This window comes from Zea mays, chromosome 9 (assembly GCF_902167145.1).
Source record: "Zea mays cultivar B73 chromosome 9, Zm-B73-REFERENCE-NAM-5.0, whole genome shotgun sequence".
Lineage (NCBI taxonomy): Eukaryota > Viridiplantae > Streptophyta > Magnoliopsida > Poales > Poaceae > Zea > Zea mays.
In genome coordinates, this window is record NC_050104.1 from 4,161,650 (window position 1) to 4,184,740 (window position 23,091).

General features: G+C 45.4%; 1 protein-coding gene, 1 long non-coding RNA gene and 1 pseudogene across 3 annotated transcripts; all 3 read right to left on the reverse strand.

The window, feature by feature from the left end:
• Positions 1-7,002: 7,002 nt before the first annotated feature.
• LOC109942270 (uncharacterized) lies at positions 7,003-11,295 on the reverse strand (annotated as a pseudogene).
• A 197-nt stretch (positions 11,296-11,492) lies between these two features.
• On the reverse strand, positions 11,493-12,810 carry LOC103639667 (transcription factor IIIB 90 kDa subunit). Its single transcript, XM_008662406.2, has 6 exons — positions 12,705-12,810; positions 12,412-12,491; positions 12,241-12,327; positions 12,029-12,109; positions 11,678-11,829; positions 11,493-11,505 (listed from the first exon to the last, which is right to left on the reverse strand). Exons 2-6 carry the CDS (start codon positions 12,430-12,432, stop codon positions 11,493-11,495), a joined length of 354 nt encoding a protein of 117 aa, XP_008660628.1. The 5' UTR covers positions 12,433-12,491; positions 12,705-12,810.
• Positions 12,811-18,723: 5,913 nt separating this feature from the next.
• On the reverse strand, positions 18,724-19,288 carry LOC103637812 (uncharacterized). Of its 2 annotated transcripts, none has more exons than XR_558377.2 (3): positions 19,233-19,288; positions 19,062-19,137; positions 18,724-18,978 (listed from the first exon to the last, which is right to left on the reverse strand). It is a non-coding gene; the product is annotated as an uncharacterized lncRNA (long non-coding RNA). The 2 variants fall into 2 exon arrangements; XR_558376.2 differs by having other exon boundaries at positions 18,724-18,998.
• Between the last annotated feature and the right edge of the window lie 3,803 nt (positions 19,289-23,091).

Consider the following 23,091-nt stretch of genomic DNA (forward strand, 5'->3'; position numbering starts at 1 on the left):
ATTTAGATTTAAACCCGCGATCCATATCTCAGTATTCTGTGTCTCGGTTTGTTTAGCGCCGGGGACCCTGTGCTCTTTAATAATTGTGCGCCCAGCCTAGAGAGTTGGAAAATCAGAGAAAATAGATTAGAAATGGATTTTTAGTGTAAAACTAAATGCTAGAACTTGTATTAATCATAGAAAATTCATATGATGTCCAAATTGATTCATTCCAAATCCTATAATTCTATAATATTATTGTTTATCACATAGTACCTCTGGTTTGACATGAAAGCTGTATTAAAATTAATCTCTTAATTAATCTCGTATCAAATACATAAAACCTTAAGAAATTCGTAACTGCTTCGTTTTAACTCCGATTTGATCCGTTCAAGTTGCGTTAGTCTCGTAGAAACGCGTAGATCATTATTATGCAGTATATTCTTATGTTTGGTGTGATGTTAATTTTATCTATACCATGTTTGTTTGTATTGCTACGACTAGCGCGAGGAGACGTGTCATCTGAAAAGCAAGTTGGTACCTGGAATCTCAAGTGCCGGCAAGTTGTGCCCTTGACCACTTTTTACCCAATAATATTCTTTAATATCATTTATTCATGCATAGGTTAATTTTGATGGGACCCAATAGGTTACCCTAGATTGTTTATCTCATTACCTTGTTTACCCCTGAATCACTTGGGTAGTTTGCTATTGCTTTACATGGATTTGGGATAATTATTTATTATATCTATGTTCCAGTTATTTTGTTATTCTATTTATGTTCATGTCAAGATCATTAATGTTAATTGGAACGTAGAGCTTAACTTGAGAAACACGTGCCACCACAAGGGTTTATGGACGCCCTTGGCTGATTAATTAGGAAAGCTAGTGGAGGACTACCTTACCCAAAAGGGGCAAGGGCAGTAGGGGAGTGGTCAGTGTAGGGAGGTCCTTGGTTGATTTTGCTGCGATGGCGGTCATACAAGGACCCTGCATTGGAGCTTCCTATAAACTGTAGCGGGTTTTCTAAAGCTAGTGGAACTTTGTAAAGGCCTCGTAGTGTTACCCTGCCTCGCCTCCTCGGTAGAGGTGTATGGGAAGTCGCGATCCCTTGGCAGATGGGTAACATGACTTGTGGGTAAAGGATACCACCTCTGCAGAGTGTAAAACTGGTATACTAGCCGAGCTCACGGTCATGAGCAGCTCAGGACTCTCTGATGATTAAATTATGGAACTAAATTCAATTTGTCATATGCATTGCATCGCAGGTGATGTTGTTACTTTTGTTCTACTACTTAATTGGGTTGGTATTTACTTATACTTAGTAATTGCTAATAAAATTTTGACCAACTTTAAAAGCAATGCTCAGCTTCAACCATCCTTTTTGGTAAGCCTTACACTTCATGAGCTCCCACCTTTGGCGGGTTCATGCACATTATTCCCCACAACTTGTTGAGCGATGAACGTATGTGAGCTCACTCTTGCTGTCTCACACCCCCACAGGTCAAGAACAGGTACCGCGGGATGAGGCGCATGGAGGATGCTGCGATGAGTTCGTGAGAGAGATCTAGGTCGTCGTCTCCCAGTCAACTTTGGGTTGCTGGATTGTTGTCTCCTTATAATGTAATTATTTATTTATTTTGTATAGAACTCCTATTATATAGTAAATTTGTGACATTCGATCCTGTGCCATGATTCATCATATGTGTGAGACTTGGTCCTAGCACACCTGGTGATTATGTTCGCGCCCGGGTCTTGGTGCCCCTGAAATCCGGGTGTGACAATTGTGGAACTACACTGATGTGTGATCTTCCGTAAACATTTCCCTTGAAACAATCTCTATGTTGTTTGTGAAGTGACCAAGCAACATCTATCATCTCTGTTGGATAAAAAGGGCATACCACTTTTATGTGTGGTCTCTTTTCTTTTGATCTTGGTAGTGACTACTCATACAAGTTCCCTTTGCATGCTTTGTTGTAAAGGTGCAGCCTTGGAGCTTTTTAGTATTGGAAAACAACTGATTAGCTCTCAAAATGGAGAATGGATTTCCCCTGCTGCTGAGATGCAGGAGTTTGTTCATTCGCTCTCTCATTTAATCCATGTATTCCCGAACCAAGTCCGTTCATATCGCATGAAGAAACGGATGAGCAACCAGACCAAATGCATTCCTGCCCAAATGCATGAACAACTGTTAATAAGAGTGAACTCTCAACCCTTGGCTTACCGATGGTACTGAGAGGACCCGTTCAATGTCAAAAGTAGTTCAACAAGTTGGTTTTGACTAACTTGTAACTGCCTCATGAACGAAGGTTGAGTTTAGAGATTGTTTTATCAAGTTGTCTAAACTCACTTTGGTTCATCCTATTTTAAGAAAGTACTCAGAAGAGTTAAGTTAAGTCGACCAATAACCACCTAATTATCGCTCTAGTCACGCCTTGACCGTCTCACGCGTGCTTTTCCAGCGTGTGTGATCATATCGAGCCATGCCTAGTGCTTGATAAAATGGATTGGTTACAAAGTCAACATCAACGGATCTCTTCGTTGATATTTTCCGAGTCTTTACCATTTCTCTTGGACTTGGATTCTCTAGCTAACGCGAGTTAATTGTGATGATATTCGACATCCGCACTCGTCTCGTGTGCTATGAACTTACTGTAACCACTTGTTGGTAAACCTCTTTGTGTGTGTTTTACCCAAGATGGTGCATCTGATTCTGTTTGGGTAAGATCGCGTATTTGCCACTCCCTCAACAGACTCAGATAGTACAGTGTCATCAGAAAAAGTAAACTGCACACATGGAACCTTATGTGTTCTTCTGGCAGATATTGTCTCTATTGGTGGACATTTTTAAATTAGCCTAAGGCGAAATATGTTACATCCATTAGAGAAACCATATCCTGAGGCACTCGCCTTCGCTCAGGACTGTCTTATGATTACCGCTCATATGGACGTGGGTTACATGCTTCTCTACTCTTGAAAGTCTTTCGCTCCGAATCTCGGGACGAGATTCTTTTAAGGGGGGAGGGCTGTAACACCCCAGGTGTTTATATTCCGCTCGACAACGAGTATGGATTTAAGCGCGTAATATCAGTGGATAAAACAGATGCTAAATTTTAAACATCTTCATCTATCGTGATTTTAATATCGCATCTATTTCATCTGTCGTGAGTTCCACACATTGTTATCTATCCGGGCTCTTATAAAATTCTCGTGTTGTTCGGAACATAGTCGTTCCGAAAATCGGTGCGTCCGGTGACTATTTAAAATTCATCGCTCGCGCGAATATGACTTCGGAAGCCTGACTCACTCGGATGATTTTATCCCGAACAAATTCATTTGAACTCGACGACTAAAATATTAGGGGCAAAATAATTAGGATCGCGCGTCGTCTGAGTGAAATCGTGCGCACGAATATGATTCAATTTATCCTTCTGCACGCTGTTTTGACGACAAAATCGCGTGTGCATCAGCAGATATGGTTTCGGCTAATATTAGTCGAATCACGCAGATTAAAATACTGAAGTCGAACTCGTGTCGATCTGGTCCATTTACATCGTGGCCGAAATAGTCACGAAAATTATCTAATCGAAATTTATTCAGAATCGTAAACCTCGGATGTTCCGTTTCGTGATCCGAGAAAATAATGTGTATGGCCGTTTGCCGTATTGCGCATCGACTCTTTGTTCGTCGCTAAAAATCTCGATTCAAAAATATCTATAAATTTATGAAAATCTGAAAAAAGGGAAAATATTTTTCTAACCGCCTCCTGCTAATTTTTCTCGCGTGAGGCTTATCTTCACCAGATTTTTACCTGCGCACGTTCATCTGCCGGGGAAAAAATCTTCTTGCCGCCGCTTAAACCCTGAAGAAAAATCCAGCCACCGCCCCTGTTTCCTTTATCCTTCTCATGTGCGGTCTTCTTCTCCGGGATCGCTCGGCTCCCTGGTGTCTTCACCCCTGCGAGCTTCACTTCTTCTTCCTCGCGACGCCCCAGCTCTGCTCCCTGGTACACGCGCGCAGCTTTTCCTCCGCTCGCTCTCCCAGCCCATGGCCGCGAGCAAGCTCCCTAGCGCTCGCCCTGGTGCCGCGCCCCAACCTCTGCTCCTCCTTCCCTGCCGCGCGTCCTGTTGCCTGCTCGTGCCCAGCTCGTGCTTCTATGCCGCACGCTCCCTTCCTGCTCGCTCTCTCTCCCTCAGCTCGGCTCTCCAGCGCCCTGCCGAGCGGCTCCCTCCTGTGCCCGGTGGCCTCTTCCTCCTGGCGCTCGGCTCCAGCGCGCCCACCTCCCAAGCTCGTCCTGGCGCCTGCGCGTGGAGCTTCTTCCTCCCTGCGCTCGCCTGGTTCGCCGCGTGCTCAAGCCCCTCCCTCTCCCCTCTGTTCGTCGGCCGCACGCTACGCCGTTCTCTCTCCCGCTCCAGCTTGCCACGCGCGCTCTGCTCCCGGCGCCCAGCCCCAACGCCCGGCCAAGCTCCCTACACGCGCCCCGGGTTGCTTGCCCAGGCTGCTGCTCGACCGCGCTTTCTGCTCGTCGCGCGCCCTGGCGTTCGCCGTGGCCACCGCGCCGAGCTCTTCGCTGTTGTCCGTGACGCGCGCGTTGGGGACGGTGAAACACTGCGTGTGCATGTGTTCGAGCCCGCCCGGCCGCAACCTCATTTTACTCTCCGCGTCGCTGCTCGCCGAATCTAGTCCTATGTTGACGCGTCTCTGTTCCAGCTTGCCGTGTCGCGTGGTCATCGCTTACTGCCGCGAGCTCGATCCCGTTGTCCTTGAGCCAATCGGACGGATCCTGTTAAGTTATCTTGTGCACATGCATAGCAATCTGAGGTTTTTGAGACAAGGACAAGTGCATGTGGGTCCAATAACTTGTGAGGTTCTGCCACATCGAGTGTCGTCCAACTCCATCAAGAACACCCCTTTGCCAGCACATTTGTTGTTAGGGGTGTACTTCTCTAGGCAGTGGTAGTACTCCCCATTTTCCCTCTTTATCGCCAGCTCGTCAATGCCCAACAGCCAGAACCGAGGTCTGGCTAGGGTCGGCAGTCACTTGTAGTCGCCTCCAGCGGACGCTTGTATGGTCGCGCCAAACTCATGGCCATCTGAAGATTAGTGGGCTACTGGAGCTCGACATTAGTCTTAAGGGGCTCTCCTTGTCGTTTTCCATGCGTGCCAACCGGGCATCGTGAGCGGTCAGTCGCCCGTTGATGGTGGTGATTTGTTCCAACGCCATGTTCTGTTGGTCTAGAATTTGGCGTAGGGTGTCTGCAATGGAGGGCTATTCATGATCTTTCTCAAAGCCAGACATTGCTGTTGACGCCGGAGGTGTCTCTGATACCAAATTGATATGTCATTAGGGACTCCTCAAGGGTGAGCAGAGAAGGAGACATGCTTGAGAGTTGGAACACAGTTGGTATGGGGGTAGGGGGCAGCTAGTGTTGTGGCTGACTAGATGAGCCTGGGCGACCAAAGTAGCTATCCACTAAGGATTAACTTCTTCGATAGATCCCTAGTACAAACTATTGGCTAGCTTTATAGATGATGAGCCACCTAAACTTTCCTATTACTTAGCCTAGATATTTGGAAACAGTAATATCAAATCTCAACTTCCTAACAACTTAGTCCTAGATTGGACGAACTGATTTATTCAATCCAAACCTTCCTTGATTCCTTCTAACCTCTTATTCCTTTCCTACGCTGATTCCTTCCTTTCTTATGCCTGTAACCCTTTCCTGCACCTACTGCCGGCCTTGGGCGCCTCTGATACTGGCAGCCCACAAACTGGTCAACAACACTATATTACATCAAGATTAATTTAACTAACTTATCCAATTACTAATGCAGATTAGATTTTTCTTCTTCACTCTATGTAACAACAAATCGAAGAGCTCTTTGAAATGGGTACATCAATTATGAATTGATGGGTCGAATCCTTGAAAGAACCAGTCCTTCCTATGCCTCCAAATAGCCCAATGTCATAAGGATATTGATGTCCACTGCAAATGGCACTCCCAAATTGTCCTTTATCGATGTTATGGCTTGAATATGGGACATGCCTAGAGAATGAGACACATATTTGTTCCCAGCAACACCTCATAAAACAACATCTAAAAAAGATGATCCACCAATTCAATTTTGTATACAATACATAGTTCACAATTATAGGTATCTAGAGTGAAGTTTTTCCAACGAATAAGCTTTCTAGTGTTCAACTTGTTGTTAACCAAAAGCCAAAAGAATACTTTATGTTTTAACAATGATAAGGCAGCCAATAACCATCTTATTACCGGATGTGGTAAATTAGTACCCATCGGACAAGTGTAAGCCTTCCTCAAAGAATATGGTGATTAACCCCATAAATATGACCAAACATCCCCAACCATACTTTGATTTGGTAAACAATGGTAGAGAAAAAGAAGCTGATTAAATTGTAAGTAAGCTTCATCGGATAGGGGCAAATAGAAAAGGTCATGAGGTACCATGTTCGATATGAACTCCTTCAAAGTGAGGCTAAGAAGTCGAGAGATCCTTCTAGAGAAGGATGGCACTACGATCGCCTAGAGTGGCATGAGTAATCCCCTTAAGGCCTTGTTCGATTGCATGGGGATCGAAGAGCATTGAGGGGGATTAAATCCTTTCCTATTCAACTTTGACTAGCAAGGGATTTAATCCCCTCCAATCACCTTCAATTCACTCCTAACCGAACAAGCCCTAAATGAGATATTAAGACGCTGGATTTTCTTCCACTGGAAGAAGTGTTTTTCTTCGTCATAATAATGTCGTCAGGTAGTATTTAGAATTACATGATTGTCATTACTGTTTGTTTATAGTGACTAGAAGAGTTTTGGAGTGCCGATCCACTTTGATCATGTTCAAAATCTGGATATCAGTCGACTCCAAATCATTATAGGTCAGAACGTATTAACAATGAAATACCTTCCAAAAAATGGATTACATTGGCGTGCACCCAAATAAGCCTTAGGGTCAATACAAGACGAGGCGCCAACCAAACGACCTTATATATTATACTAGGTCAGTGCCCGTGCGTTGCAACGGGAACATATAAATTAGTCAGGAACCATCTTAGAAGATTTTGCCAACACCTATTCACACAAACAGTAAATTAGTCAGCATTATATTCATTTACGAGAAATTGTTATACAATCACATGAAAAACAACTAATTGTGATTCCTCTTTTCAAGTATTGCTCTAGCTAAATTAGGAACTTGATTCCACACAAGAGGACACATTAAAGAATTTGGTATTCAGAAAGGAAAATATAGGAGCACATCGTCGTCAAAATATGAACGCCTTCCAGAGATGGTCTCAAGCAGTACAAAGCAAACTTATACACTGCGTTGTACTCATCAGGAGCATTGTACTCGTCATCTTGTTTCTTGTCAACGCCAAAGCTGATGTCTGAAACCTTTGCAACATCATCTTCAGTCAAGGATATGCATGAACTGTTTAGTGTTACAGGAGTGTTTTGCTGGTGTGTATATTGCAGACGTGACTGCTAGTTCAGGTGCTCCGCTTCGTTAACTGCAGCAGTGTTTTGACGACAATTAGTAAAAGCTAAAATGAGTGTTATCCTATCAACAACTACTAATACCATGAGCCTTAGTATGACGAGTACATACACTTACATGTATTACATGTATTCTTTAGATGGATAATAATAGATAACCATTTTACTCATTTTTCGTATCTGAAGACATCTTAGAGGTTAAACTCTTTGCTACTCTCATGTATTACTAAATACTTACAGAAGAATGCGCCAGGAATTGCATGTTCAAGTACACACGAGCAAGCACTCCTGTTGACCGAAGGTTGTTCACTGAACCGGCATATTCAAGTGGCCACAGTAGCAAGTGTACCACATTGGTGATTGGTGGATGAGAAGTTGAACGAACACAAATATGAGAACTTATTGATATTTGCGCTAAACCAACTGATATGTTCCAATATTGCAAGTGCGGACAAGTTATTAATTATTGTAGTCATTTCACAAAGTAATGTTCATGTACGGTGTTTGTGAATGCACAAAAGGAAGCATCTGGCATCTGTTTAGCGATGTAACAAGTGTATAGAATCATTAAGGAAGTGAAAAACATCACCTGACCATCAGGACCAGTATGTGTCCATCATATCTGGGTTTGGCCTATACTTCAGGAGGTCTTCCTCATTCGAATGCCCATCCTTCCCATTCGCCTCTGCATTTCCTGATTTCTCTCGAGCAGTGGCATTGTCAGCCACATTGGAGGCACCCACGTTCAGTAGCACGCATCAAAGGGCCAAGAAAGCCAATAGCATTACCTTCTTCAACCAAGCATCCCATGGTTTCGATCTTCCCATAGTGTGCGGCAAAGCCAAGGGCTAGGTCCACATCAATGTCCAAACTGTTTCTTTGAGCAACCTGGACAGGTACAAATAATGAAATGTATTCAAATGCTTTCAACTGCCATTTGTTTAAGATATAGATTTGCACCAAGAGATAAAATAGTGCAAAACTCACTAAGCACATGATAAAGTTGAACAACCTGTCAACCTCATAATGAAAACATCCCAAATGTTAATGTTTGCACAAGGAAAAGAATCTATCACCCAGTTCATAAAGTTTGCATATTCAGAAATGGCCCAACCATGATAAACTGCGCCACAAAACTGTATTTGATTTTATAACGATGCACATGCATGAAGCACCACCAGGTCTGTATCCCGATGGAAAGGCTTCCAAGTCCATACTCCTTGAGCCACCAGTTCTCTGGATTCTTGCAAGCATTCTCTGCTGGCAGGTCGAAATCCACGAGGTGGTATTGCCCTGACTTTCCCCGGGCCCGTATCCTGGCGGACCGACTTATCTTGAGATGTTTGTAGTAGGACTCGTAAACACTCCCTGCTCACAACTCGTGTTCCAATAACCACCATTGCCTTGATCTTCCTGTCCATACCCTGGCGGACCGACTTCTCTCGAGATGGTTGTAGGACTTGTAAACGCGCTCTGTTTGCTGCTCATGTACCATGTAGTGTCATTGCCCTGGTTCTCTCCAGACCCAAATCCTGGAGGACAGACTTCTCTTGAGATGGTTTTAGGACTCATAAACACTCCCTGCTGGTATCCTGGTGGGCCAACTTCTCGGTTGTAGAACTTGTAAACATTCTCAACTCGCAGCTTGTACTGTCATTCTCCTGGTTTTCTCCAGGCCCATATCCTGGTGGACCATGTTCTATTGAGGTGGTCACAGGACTCATAAATAGTCCCGACTCGCAGCTTGTATTCCATGAAGTGTCACTGCGCTGGTTTTCTCTGGGCAAATATCCTGGTGGACCAAGTTCTCTCGAGATGGTTGTAGGGCTCATAAACAATATTTGCTCTCTGCTTGTATTACAGGAAATGCCACTACCTTGGTTTTCTTCAGGCCCATATCCTGGAGGTCTAACTTCTCTTGAGCTAGTCGCAGGACTCGTAAACGGTCTTCGCTCATAGCTTGTATTCCATGGAGCCCCATTGCCCTGGTGTTCTCTAGGCGTATATCCTGGTGGACCAACTCCTCTTGCGATAGCGCTAGGAGCCATTATCACACTCTGCTCACAGCTAGTAATCCTTGAACTGACCTGAAGAAAGTTTTTTCTCCAGGATCATAACCTAGAGGTCCAGCTTCCCTTGAGATGGCAGCTTGAGTCATAGTTAATTTCTCTTCACACCTGGTAGTATATTGGCTCGGTGGGATATCCTCTTCAATGCCTTCGTTAAGATTAATTTGTACCATCAACTTTTCAGAAATCATGTCATTTGTATCTGCATCTGGTTTATCTATCAAACCAAAATTGGGTTCTATTACTTGTATACCATCAAAGATTGCGCTACTATTATTCTCAGTAGTATTTTCTCCTGGGTATTTTTGGTTCTTGGTAACAGCAACTCTTGAATAATGACGGGTGGCAGAGAACCACTTACTGATCTATTAGAAGAAAATATATTAAGATGAGGGAACAATAACAGCCCAATGATAATGTAGAACAAAATTGTTAGGTAAGCAGTAATACCTGATTAAATGTCAGTCCTAGCTCTTGTGCCAGACCCTCTTTTGTTGCATGGCAAGGATATGGATCTTTTTCAAAATGTTCCTTCAGCTTCTGCAAAAAAAAAATGCAGTGTCAATACTGTAATCTATATCAGACTACAATTAATTGGACTGATTTGTTAGCACAAAGTGATTCCAATAAAAATTGGACAATAGTTATATCTATATACCTGATTCAGTAAGTGATACTTTTTCGTTGCCTTGTCATTTTGTTTTTCGTGGTGTGCTAAGTGTGGACCACTCTTCATCACTGCTGTCAGATGATTCTTGTTCGTAAGACTCCTTTAGATTGCACATGAAAAAAATGGAAAGGAGATTAGTAAAGCTAAGGCATGGATTCAAAAGTTCATTTTCTATTTTCACATTTTGAAGTGAATACACTCACTATCACAACCTACCATCTCAATTTCTGTTCCAGAAAGCGGGATATCTTCATTATTACATTGGTTAAGATTGCTCTGCACCACCTATTTCTCAGGAACAATGTCATTTCTATCCCTAGTCAACTTTTCTGCCACCCCTTGGTTAAGATTGTTCTGCACCATCGGTTTCTCAGAAACAATGCCATTTCTATACCCAGTCAACTTTTCCATCACCACAGTGTTGGGTTGCCTTGCTTGCATGCTATCTACAGTTGTGCTATCATTATTCTCGCTAGTATGGCCGTCAGGATGCAGTAGTATATAGATAAGGAGACGGGGGGCGAGAATCGTACCATGTCGAGCCTGAGGAAGACGGTCTTTCCGAGCACGATGACGGATCTGGACTCGTCGAGCGCGCGCGCGACGGAGGGGCCCGCGTCCGGGCCGGCGGCGTCGCAGCAGAGGCGCAGGAAGTCGGCGTACGTCACGGTGCCGGCGCCGGACTCCCGATTCCGCGCGCTGCCTCCATCTGCGTGGCTCGCAGCACCTTGCGCGCCTCCTCCACCGTGAGGCTCGCCACGGGCAGCGCCGCGTCCGGCTCCCGCTTGGCCGGTGTCGGCGCCGGCGCGGGTGGCACGAGGCCATCGAGGTTGATCCGCGGGAACATGACACCGACCCCGAGGTCCAAATACTAATGACGGACAAACAGTTACAACGTCCAGCCCTGTTTTTGCTGCAAAAGCAAGAGCCTCTCGTTCCGACAGTGTTTTGGAAACTAAATACCAATCCTGCAGGATAGTATATAGTACTTATTTAGGAAAGCTATACCAGGAAGTTTATGATGAACAAACATAAACCACCAAGTCAAGCAACACCATTGCTTTACTGAAGGAAAACTGTATCACCTCCTTCCTGCAGTAATCCTCATCTGACCAGCAGTCTTCATCAAACACCTTACCCTTCGGATAAATAGGATTAGCATACACAGCTCCACATGAAGACACCACCACAACTCGCTTAACTTTTGCTTCATAGCAAGCTTTTAACACATTGGTTGTACCTATTACAGCAGGAGCTATGACTTCCACCTGTAAATCAGAAATATTTGGTGAAAGAAACAAAAGGGATAACTATCAATTGATGTGTACATTTACCAAACTTTTTATGAAATTAGGGATTTTCTAGAATTCATGTGCCTAAATTTAAATATAAATGCATACTACGAAGCGAGTTATGGGGAGATAATAAAATTTTGCTTACCTGAATATATGAGGTACCACAAGAAGTTCCAGTGTCTCCCAGCTTAGCTCTTCAAGTTCCTTGTGTTTGCAGAGAATTTCTCCAGACTTGGGCAAATGTTTTGAAACAGGCTCTTCATTAGATTCATCAGCTGTTGCCAGAAATTCTTCAATCTAACAAAGGGGCATGAAGATATAGGCATGTTCACATCTTAAGAGAACTGTTTAAAAATGCACTGATGATAACATACATTAAGAATGACAATAGAAGCAAGATATTCTTCATAAGGCACACATTATTATCACCTCCTAAATCCTAAGGTTGGTACTTGTTTATTAGTGTACTACACATGATCAGAGTTAAGAAACATACTGTTAAGCTGCCAGAATCTGTATTTTCGAACTCTATCAATCGCTTCGTTAGAGTGGCCTCACACACATGCACAACAGAGACCTACAAATGTAAAACATAGTTGATGCCATCACTAAAGTATAAAACAGAAGGTCATAGGTCGACAAAAGAGAACATACATAATATTGATTTGTTGAATAAGTTCGAGATATCCCATGAGCATCTAGACTTACAATATCTGCCTTGGTGTAATTACACCCATGAGAGAGTGCAGCAATGTATAATGCTGCACCACATAATCCGCTTGGCTTCCTCCTAGTCTGGAACATAGAGCAGGGCAGTAAAGCCAATCACAGCCTTGTCAAAGAAAAATTATGAAGGACAAAAGAAAGGGAAACACCTACCTGCATCCAATCTCTCTTCATGCTAGCTACAATGCGTAAAGCTGTGTCCGAGACATCATTATTTCTTCTTCCCAGCAAAACTAAAAACAAAACCAACATATACTGTAAAAACTTCAAATAATCAAACCCATATACAAAGATAGGAGAAATAATTCTAGCCAATCCTCACATAAGGATCTTGTTAGTTGCAACATATAAATATTGGTGGATACCTCAACCCTTCGCAGCACACATTACATTTAGCAGATCCAACAGATGAAATATACAATGCAACATATATGTCATTAGCTTACGTTTTGTAAAACGATGGATGAAAAGACTGGGATCTACAAGTTACTGAACAACTGGATGTTCTGCAAGTTGCAAAACTTGGCAGAGCTGAAGAAAAACAGCACCTAGGACGTAGCTGAAAGAAAATCCAAATGAGTCCCTTCATTAAGTCATATATTAGATAGAGGGTCAAAGAGTTGGTATACTCGCACACTTATTTGGAGATGGTCAGAGAAATCGATAAGAAGATAAGCCTTCTTACAACCAAAGAAAAAAAACAAGCAGAAAGTCATGACTAACATTAATAGCATACATTTATAATTTACCGCATCACAATTTAGAGATTACCAGCATATACTCCGCCATTGCCACCGGGAGCCTTTGCTACCTGGTTTTCAGCATAATGTTAGAAAAGAAATATGTCATTACTACAGAGATCCACAATCTGGTAAACGTGCAAAGTAGAACTATGTTACCTTGTAGGCTTGCAACAGAGAAGGAGCAGGCAAGGCACTCCCTGCTTAGCTTTAGCTGTTCAACGGTGCCACACAAATTTTCATTCAGAATTACAGATAATCCTATGCAAACAAAAAAGACTTTGTAAGTTGGGTGACCCTCTTTTCCTATTCGTTAGGATTTAGGAAATTACAAGAATAAGATTCTGTGTTCTTATAGTAAATTGGGCAATAATATTTGGTGATAGTATTGGTGCTTTGCCGGCAACACTATCTAGTTGTTCCTAACATCATAAATCATAATAAGAGAATGGAAACAGTAGGATACCTGTTCTTATTTTTTTTCTTTTTCTTTGAAAAATATAGCTATTTGTTTCTCTGACCTTTGCATAATCCCAAAGAGAGCGGCGACCATTGCACATCGGTGTCTTGTAGCATTATCAGACTATTGCTCGTGTCAGTAAGTCGAGCCCAAGTTACCTGCAAGAAAAGGTGAATGCTCTATGACAAGGAGACTGACAGGATGGTTCTTTGAGTGTATTTCTTCCACTTTGGTGGCACCAGTCTGTGGTTTCACCAGTCGCCAGTTGCCTGCTACCTCGAGTAAGCTAGAAAGATCGCTTTGTGCTCATTACAACCAAGCACCGTTCAGCTTAGCACAAAATAAGAATAGAAGCATAGAAAGGAAATAATTATAAAATCATTTGACTCACGAAGCTAGAAGGTGTGATGAGCCCTATCCCTCCATACCTGTAAGTCACTGTACAGTACAATAGTATGGTACTTCGTTTCCAATAAAAAGATGGAAACCCATAGGAGTCTTTTAAGCACAATACTACAGTAGGATAAGCTGAAGCTTCTAAAACACCAATGCATCTTTGAAAGTACAGAAATTTGAATTGCCTTCATATTTGCAACATATAACTAAAATATATGTTGGCAAATGTTCCTAACGATACTACGAACCTAAAAGGCAATAAAATTAATTAGGATAATAAGTTGAGTATCATTACAAATAAAATCATATCTATCTGATGTGCCTAATAATTTCTTGTATTTCTTCTGGAATACTGTTTTTGGATTCATTGTCCTTGTACTTCAATAATTCTACTAAGAATTTGGTCCTCAGGTCATTCCCATTCTGCACATTCATTATTACATATCATAGAACACGATTAATAATCAATTATAGAAGAACAATATTGACAAAGTATTAGAACAAATAGGGTACTCACAGTGCAAATGCAGGGTAACCTTATACCATTCCAATCGTGCATAAAGTTGATAACAAGAAAACCAGATAAATCCCTACAAATTAAAATAATACGTTGTTACATATATGTAGACAAAATTAATAAGTTGTTCGGGTTAAAAATATTACCAGTTTAATGTTCTTGGAACCCATGTTGGTACTATACGACGCCACATATAAATATCGTCTTTCCATGTAGGATTGGCCAATTCCATGGCAGCATTCATATTATTGGCAATATAATGTATATTATGGATATAATGCATGCTAGGATGATCACCCTTAAACCATGATGATATAGGCATGGAGTCCATTATATAGATGCTTCTAGTGTCCATGTTAAGTACATATAAGGTGAAGTGACCCATGAAAGAAAAGGGCAATAGAATCTGCAAGTTAAAAAAACAGTTCAAGTAAGAGAAAAACAAGATTACAAAAATGATGAAGAGTATAGCTTACTTGTTTGCAATATGAAACATCGTACTCCATGTCAGGCCAACATTCTAATAATTTTGCCAACATGTTGATATCTGGCTTTGCACGAAGGCGAGGGTCTCTGTAACACCCACTTTGTAATTTACTAGAAATAATACCAATAGAGAAACAATTCCTCTTTATATGGGTTTGACCTTTATGCATCATCACATGTGGACACTATATTCAAAAACAAATAAGTAATAAAAGGATGTATTATTAAAATTTATGCATCATGCCGAGTTTTTATTTGGATGTGCATTTGTGCTTAATAAAATAAATATACCATTAATAGCATATCAATGGATCCATAGAATTTAAAGTTTAACTTGAAAATAAAACCATGAGAATATAGAAAAGAAAGGGAAAGAGCATAGAGTTTATAGAAAATATATACATAAAAATAGTATCCTTAAAGTCAGTACTTTAATGGCACAATATAAAATTATAAGGAAGGGTCAAAAGGTTTGAATTAGATCTGAATTCAAATTGAATTTGAAATGGGGAAAAAGAAATGGAAAAGAAAAGAATAAAACAAAACTACCCTAACTGGGCCCCAACCTCGTATTCGGCCCAATCCCTGTTTTTCCTCCCTCCCACTGGCCCATCAGCTCGCGCCTTCTTTGTTTTTTTTTTAACTCTCTGGGCGCTGGCGCGTGGGGCCCTGGTGGCAGACCCGTCTCCTCCGCGTCGCGTGCCCAGGAAACGGAATTCTCCGCACAACCTTGCCGTGCCCATCGGATCTCGTGGCAATCCCCCAACAACCCGTGATTTCCGCGCCCTGCGTGGCCATGGGACACCGGAGATCTCGCGCACCTCTTGGAGTATAAAACCGGGTCCCCGCCCCCCCCTTTCCATCGCTGTACCACCATACGCAGTGAGGTAATAGCCGCCTAGGGCGAATCCAATGGGGAAGGGCGTTCGGGGTCGGGATTCCGGTCAAGTAGCGTCGCCAGAATGTGGGGATGATAATCGAAGTCGAATTGGAGCTCGTGATGCCGTGGGTGGATGGGAATTTCTCATCGGAGTTTTCCCTCGCCCTGGATCCGCAGCTCATCATGGTCGGTGGGCACCTGCACGACAGTCAGCGGTGAGTGCCCTCCCATCTGTCTCGCCTTAGTCTTCCCCGCGTGTAGCTCGACGAGAAACATATTTGACGGTCCCCTGCTCGGGTCTGGTTAGCTGCGGTCATGGCGCCGCCGTTGCCAGCTGCCTGTGCACGGGAGGTAGGTGAAGGTGTATGGACCATTGGATCGCTTACGGGCGGTGTGGATTAGATCAACACGTACTCCTTTGGTGGGTCGGATCCTGGCCATTAGATCCCTATTGGACGGCTCTGATTGGCCTCCCTGTATCGGTTCGGTTGAGCGTAATCTCGACCACGCGATCTTGATCCAATGGCTAGCGCGGTTAATGCTGGGGAGAGTGCCTTCTGGCCATAGATCTGTGATCTTACGGTGGCCGGCGCGTACCAGTTCGACTGGAGCGGCGATCTAATCTGGGCCATCCGCGCCTGATCGGGCGGCCAGGATCAAACCGTACCCCTTCGCGGGTCACTTTTGTTAAAGAGCCCTTACGGTTTTAGAGATTCAACCCGCTATCCGCGCGGGGGTTAAGTCTGAGTCTTCAGATAAATTGCGCTAAGGCCCCTGTCTTTCTCAGATTTATTGCGCCCAGTCCAGAGCCGAGTTAAATTGATTAAATGAATTGGAAATTGGATTTTTAATATGAAAATAAACCCTAGAACTTCAATAATTCATAGAAAATGCATATGAACTCCAAATTACTTCATTCCAGTTCCTAAGATTTTGTAATAATGTTGTTTATTACATAGCACCTCTGTTTTAACATGAAAATGATATTAAAATTTATTTCTTAACTAATCTCGTATCAAATACATAAAACCTTAGGAAATTCGTATCTCCTTCGTTCTAAATCCGATTTGACTCGTTCCAGCTGCGTTAGTCTCGTAGCAACGCGTAGATTATTATTACTCAGTTTATTCTTATGTTTGTTGTGATGTTAATTTTGCCTATACCGTATTTGTTTGTATTGCTACGACTAGTGTGAGGTCACGAGTCACCTGAAGATCATCCTGGTACCTGGAATCTCAAGTCTCAGGCAAGTTGTGCCCTTGATCACTTCTTTTTACCTACTCATGTTCTGATTAATCATAATGATCTGCATAGGTTAATTTTGATGGGACCCAATAGGTTACCCTAGTTTGTCTATCTTTATATCTTGTTTACCACTGAACCTTTTGGGTAGTACTTGCTAGTGCTTTATGTGGTTTTGGGTATGAAGATACATTATTCATGATCACACTTTTATTATCTGTTTATTATCACTGTTCATGATAAGATCATTATGTTAATTGGAACATGGAGAACCACCCGGGAAAACAGTGCTACCACAAGGGTTTAATGGGACGCCCTTGGCCGATTAATTAGGAAAGCTAGTGGAAGACTACCTTACCCGAAAGGGGCAAGGGCAGTAGGGGAGTGGTCAGTGTAGGGAGGCCCTCGGGAGGATTTTGCTGTGATAGCGGTCCTGCAAGGGATTCCTGGGAAGGCCCTCGGGAGGATTTTGCTGTGATGGCGGTCCTGCAAGGGATTCCTGGGGAGGCCCTCGGGAGGATTTTGCTGTGATGGCGGACCTGCAAGGGATTCCTGCATTGGAGCTTCCTATAAACTGTAGCGGGTTTTCTGAAGCTAGTGGAACTTTGTAAAGGCCTCGTAGTGTTACCCTGCCTCGCCTCCTCGGTAGAGGTGTATGGGAAGTCGCGATCCCTTGGCAGATGGGTAACATGACTTGTGGGTAAAGATGCGCCACCTCTGCAGAGTGTAAAACTGGTATACTAGCCGTGCTCACGGTCATGAGCAGCTCGGACCCTCACATGGTTAATCTATGGAACTTAAATTCAATTTGTCATATGCATTGCATCGCAGGTGATGTTGTTACTTCTGTTCTACTATTTAATTGGGTTGGTATTTACTTATACTTAGTAATTGCTAATAAAATTTTGACCAACTTTAAAAGCAATGCTCAGCTCTAACCATCCTCTTTGGTAAGCCTTACACTTCACGTGAGCTCCCACCTTTGGCGAGTTCATGCACATTATTCCCCACAACTTGTTGAGCGATGAACGTATGTGAGCTCACTCTTGCTGTCTCACACCCCCCCCACAGGTCAAGAACAGGTACCGCAGGATGAGGCGCTTGGAGGATGCTGCGATGAGTTCGTGAGAGATCTAGGTCGTCGTCTCCCAGTCAACTTTGGGTTGCTGGACCGTTGTCTCCTTATAATGTAATTATTTATTTTGTATAGAACTCCTGTTATATATAAAGATGTGACATTCGATCCTGTGCCACTATACATCATATGTGTGAGACTTGGTCCCAGCACACCTGGTGTTTATGTTTACGCCCGGGCTTTGGACCACTAAAACCCGGGTGTTACAGTCTCGACCAAATTTAGTTATGGACTACTTTTTGTTAGTAAAATAATGATATAATTAACACACTTATATGAATAAAGACTAATTACTTCAACTTACACAGAACTGTAGATCCATGTAGTGGTATTTGTCTTCCAACAAGAATAAGGCATCATTGCATGCGATCATACGAACAGCCATGTTAAAACAATCTGTATCCATCGGCTTATTTACATCCAATATATCTTTAAGTTTTTGAAGACTTAAAGAAATTGGATAAGGTTTAGTGCTCTGAATCCAATGTTTCCTATTAAATGAACAATTGTTTTTATAGTTAAAGGAAGAACATATGTGTTGAATATTTACCATGCATATACTATATTAAATGAGAATTAACTTACTTTAAATATTTGGCGTTGTCTATCCCCATGATATATGTGCATAATACAAACATCAGTTCTTGCGTGTTTGTTGATGTTACTTTAGCAGGCAGAACATATGGAGATATATATGGTTCAATCTGATGTGATGTATTTGACGATTTAGATAACTCACATGGAGTATCGATTATTTGAACATCACTTGAACTCTCTCCATCTTCATCCACATTGTGGTCAAGATTTTGATGTCTTTTCTTTGTGTTTAATCTCGAGTCCCATAATATTGCAGGTAGCTTAAACCTAAACATTGTTATATCATCCTGCAAGTATATAAATTAGAACAAAAGAAACATTGTTCCTATAAATAAATATACGTCCTCTACCTGAGTTACGTTATCAGATAGGGAGGATCCTGTCCAGTATTCCATATAGTTTATCATCCATAGCCCGCAAGATACCCTAATATGAAATTTAACAGATCAGGTGAGTTTCTATGTATATATATGAAAATAAATACAACCAATTTTGTAGAGTTGTGGTCACATGAATTTTACCCATCGGTTTGCATTTGTGTTGTGATCTTCTCTATAACTGGCCATGATGCAACATCAAGATTCGACCACTTGCCTTGGTAAAGCTCTTTATGTTTTGCTGCATGTTTAATCTGTCTTTCTAGACCTTTTAACTATGTGTATATATAAAACATATCAAGATTTATAGATAACAAATAATGTAATGATGAAATAATCATAATATAAAAGAAATGATTACTCACTGTAGTATAAAGGTCTCGGCGATCCGTTATTTGTTGTCCCATAGAATCGAGTACATGTACCTCACTTTTTTTTGCATTCAGAACTGCCAGGTACCAGTGAAAATTTTCTATATTCATTGGAAGGAACACCTTCATAGAACATACATTAACATTAATTTGTAAGTATTGTGCACCAATATATTACATATTACATATATTAAAAATGAGATGAGTTTTAGGTCAACCATGCCAGACTGTAAATAGTTGTCCACCCTTTTTTCAATTGTGTCTTCCTTACAATTTAAGAGCACCTTAGGGTCGCCATCACGCTTAAGCAGACTGGAAATGAATGTGTTCTCCAAGAAGACCTTTCCACCTTCTCTATGAAGTAAATGCCGGCGAAGGCTTGGACCAGGTCGTCCCAGTTGGAGATCTGCCCCGGAGGCAGGTGCTCCAACCAGGCGCGAGCGGTGTCGGAGAGGAACAGGGGGAGGTTGTGGATGATGAGGTTATCATCGTCCGTTCCACCCAGTTGGCAGACCAGCCGGTAGTCCACGAGCCACAGTTCCGGTCTCGTCTCCCCCGAGTACTTTGTTATAGTAGTCGGGGGTCGGAACCGGGTCGGAAACGGCGCTCGTCGTATGGCGCGGCTGAAAGCCTACGGACCGGGTGGTTCGGGCGAGGGACTCCGGTCCTCCCCGCTGTCGTAGCGTCCCCCACGCCTGGGGTGGTAGCCTCGGCGCACCCTCTCGTCGAGGTGGGCCCGACGGTCGCGGTGATGGTGCTCGTTGTCGAGGCGACCTGGGGCCGCAGGCGCTGTGTTGCGCGTGCGCCCGGTGTGGATCGAGGCTTCCCGCATGAATCGGGAAGTCGCGGCGCGATGTTCCGAGGGGTACCCCTGCCTTCGGGAGGCGGAGCTCTCGACCCATCGGACCGCGGCGCCCTCCAGGAGATTCTTGAGCTCTCCCTGGATTCGCCGCCCCTCGGTGGTTGATGGCTCCGGTATCGCACGGAGAAGCATTGCTGCTGCAGCCAGGTTCTGGCCGACCCCACTGGAAGCGGGCGACGGCCTTACCCTGATGTCGTCGGCGATGCGGTGCTGGATACCCTGGGTAGATGGCGCACTTCTCCGGCTGGAGGTTGGCCCGCCCGTTCCTGCCCGACGTCCCGGCGGATCGGCTCAAGTGCTCCTGCTCCCTCGTCGAGCCTGGCCGGCACCCCGCGGATTTGTTCGAGCTGTGGGTCATGACCCCCCGCCAGAATGGGGACCACAGCTAGCTCCCGTAGGATGTCAACGTGAGGCACAGGCCTAGGGAGATCACCGTTCTCCGGCATACCGAGATGGTTGCCTTTGGAGGGACCCCCTAGATCGACGTGGAAACATTCACGACTTGGGCCGCAGTCCTCGTCGCCGAGGCTGCGGCTACCGTCGGAACAGTCGGAAAGGCAGTAGTCGCATGCGGTCATGAAGTCCCGCATGGCACTGGGGTTACCAAGTCCGGAGAAATCCCAACAGAAGTCGGGCTCGTCATCTTCCTCGGACCCCGGGGGCCCGTAGGTCGAGACATCCGCGAGCCGGTCCCAGGATGATCGCATACGAAACCCCAGAGGGTTTGGACTCGCCTCTACGAGAGCGTCCGCCAGAGCGAAGTCGCTTGGTGGGTCGAGGCTGAATCCAAAGGGCGTGAGATGGGAACCTGTGGGTACCTCCTGGTCGACGGGCGGTGACGAAGTCACGTCAGGGACTGACTGCACCATCGTCTCAGGTACGAGGGTGACGCCCAACAAGCCTTTTGCGAGCGCGCTGGCGTCGTCCGTTTGCTCGGAATTGGCGTGTTGCGGGGAGACGACGCTCGTCTTCGTCTCAAACGCGAGGTCAATGCCCGACGCGCCCCTCATTGGGGCGCCGGCGCCGTCGACTTGCTCGACAGCCGACGAGGTGCCGCCTCCTGCTTGGCCTTGGTTGCCCCGCCTCCTCCTCCGTCGGCGAGGGAGAGGGCGGGGTGAGCTCGAATGTCGTTCTTCCACCACACGGGGAAGACGTCGTCGATTCCGCCGCCGACGGGCGGGCTGTCGGCCGCCATTGTTGTTGTCGCACGGCGGGGGAAGGAGTATCATGTCGTAGCTGCCGTCGAGGGACATGAACTTAAGACTCCCGAAACGGAGCACCGTCCCGGGCTGGAAAGGTTGCTGGAGACTACCCATCTGGAGCTTGACGGGAAGCTGTTCGTCAACACGTAGCTCGCCCCTACCTGGCGCGCCAACTGTCGGCGTTTTGAGACCGGGGGGTCCCTGGGCCGACGAGTGAAAATATCGCCGCGTGCCCCAGCCCAGATGGGTCGGCGCGAGGCCGAGCGCAAAGGGGGGAGGAAGGCATGAGAGAGGTGGAAATCCCGCGGCCTTCGTGTTCGTCCCGCGCCCAGGTCGGGTGCACATGCAATAGGGGGTTACAATCGTTCCACGCGGGAGGGAGCGAGCGGCCTCACGCGAGCGCCAGTCCCGTCCTCTTCCCCGCACGGCCAACCCTCTCTAAGAGGGCCCTGGTCCTTCCTTTTATAGGCGTAAGGAGAGGATCCAGGTGTACAATGGGGGGTGTAGCAGAGTGCTACGTGTCTAGCGGAGGAGAGCTAGCGCCCTAAGTACATGCCGTCGTGGCAACCGGAGAGGTTTTGGCACCCGGTTCGTGTGGTGTCGTGGCTGTCGGAGGAGCGCTGGAGCCTAGCAGAAGGATATCTGTCGGGGCTGTTGAGTCCTTGCTGACGTCCTCTTGCTTCCGTAAGGGGGCTGAGAGCCGCCGTCGTCAGAGACCGTGCGGGGTGCCATCATTACTTGTCTGGCGGAGCGAGCCAGATGGGACGCCGGTCTTGTTCCCCGTAGCCTGAGTCAGCTTGGGGTAGGGTAATGATGGCGCCTCCTGTTGACGTGGTCGGTCCGTGCCCTAGGTTGGGCGATGTGGAGGCTCCTCCGAGGTCGAGGTCGAGTCTGTCTTCAGATGCCGAGGTCGAGTCCGAGCCCCTGGGTCGGGCGAGGCGGAGACCATCGGCTGAGGCCAGGGCTGAGTCCGGCGAAGCGGAGTTCATCGTCTTCCGGGGCTGAGCCCGAGTCCGAGCCCTAGGTCGGGCGAAGCGGAGTTCGCCGTCTTCCGGGACTGAGCCCGAGTCCAAGCCCTGGGTCGGGCGGAGCGGAGTTCGTCGTCTTCCAGGACTGAGCCCGAGTCCGAGCCCTGGGTCGGGCGGAGAGTTCGCCGTCTTTCGGGACTGAGCCCGAGTCCGAGCCCTGGGTCGGGCGGAGCGGAGTTCGCCGTCTTCTGGGACTGAGCCCGAGTCCGAGCCCTGGGTCGGGCGGAGCGGAGTTCGCCGTCTTCCGGGACTGAGCCCGAGTCCGAGCCCTGGGTCGGGCGGAGCGGAGTTTCCTATGGTGCCTGAGGCCGGACCTGACTGCCTGTCAGCCTCACTCTGTCGAGTGGCACAGCAGTCAGAGCGGCGCAGGCAGCGCTGTCCTTCTGTCAGGCCGGTCAGTGGAGCGGCAAAGTGACTGCGGTCACTTCCGCTCTGTCGACTGGAGGACGTGCGTTAGGATAAAGGTGTCAGGTCGCCTTTGCATTAAATGCCCCTGCGATTTGGTCGGTTGGCGTGGCGATTTGGCCAGGGTTGCTTCTT

Coding starts and splice junctions, on each gene's coding strand:
- LOC103639667 (XM_008662406.2), bottom strand. CDS start 12,432: ATGAAGAGAGATTGGATGCAG. Junction 12,328..12,411: donor TGAAGAGAGATTGGATGCAG/GTAGGTGTTTCC, acceptor TCTATGTTCCAG/ACTAGGAGGAAGCCAAGCGG. Junction 11,830..12,028: donor CAGATTCTGGCAGCTTAACA/GTATGTTTCTTA, acceptor CCCCTTTGTTAG/ATTGAAGAATTTCTGGCAAC.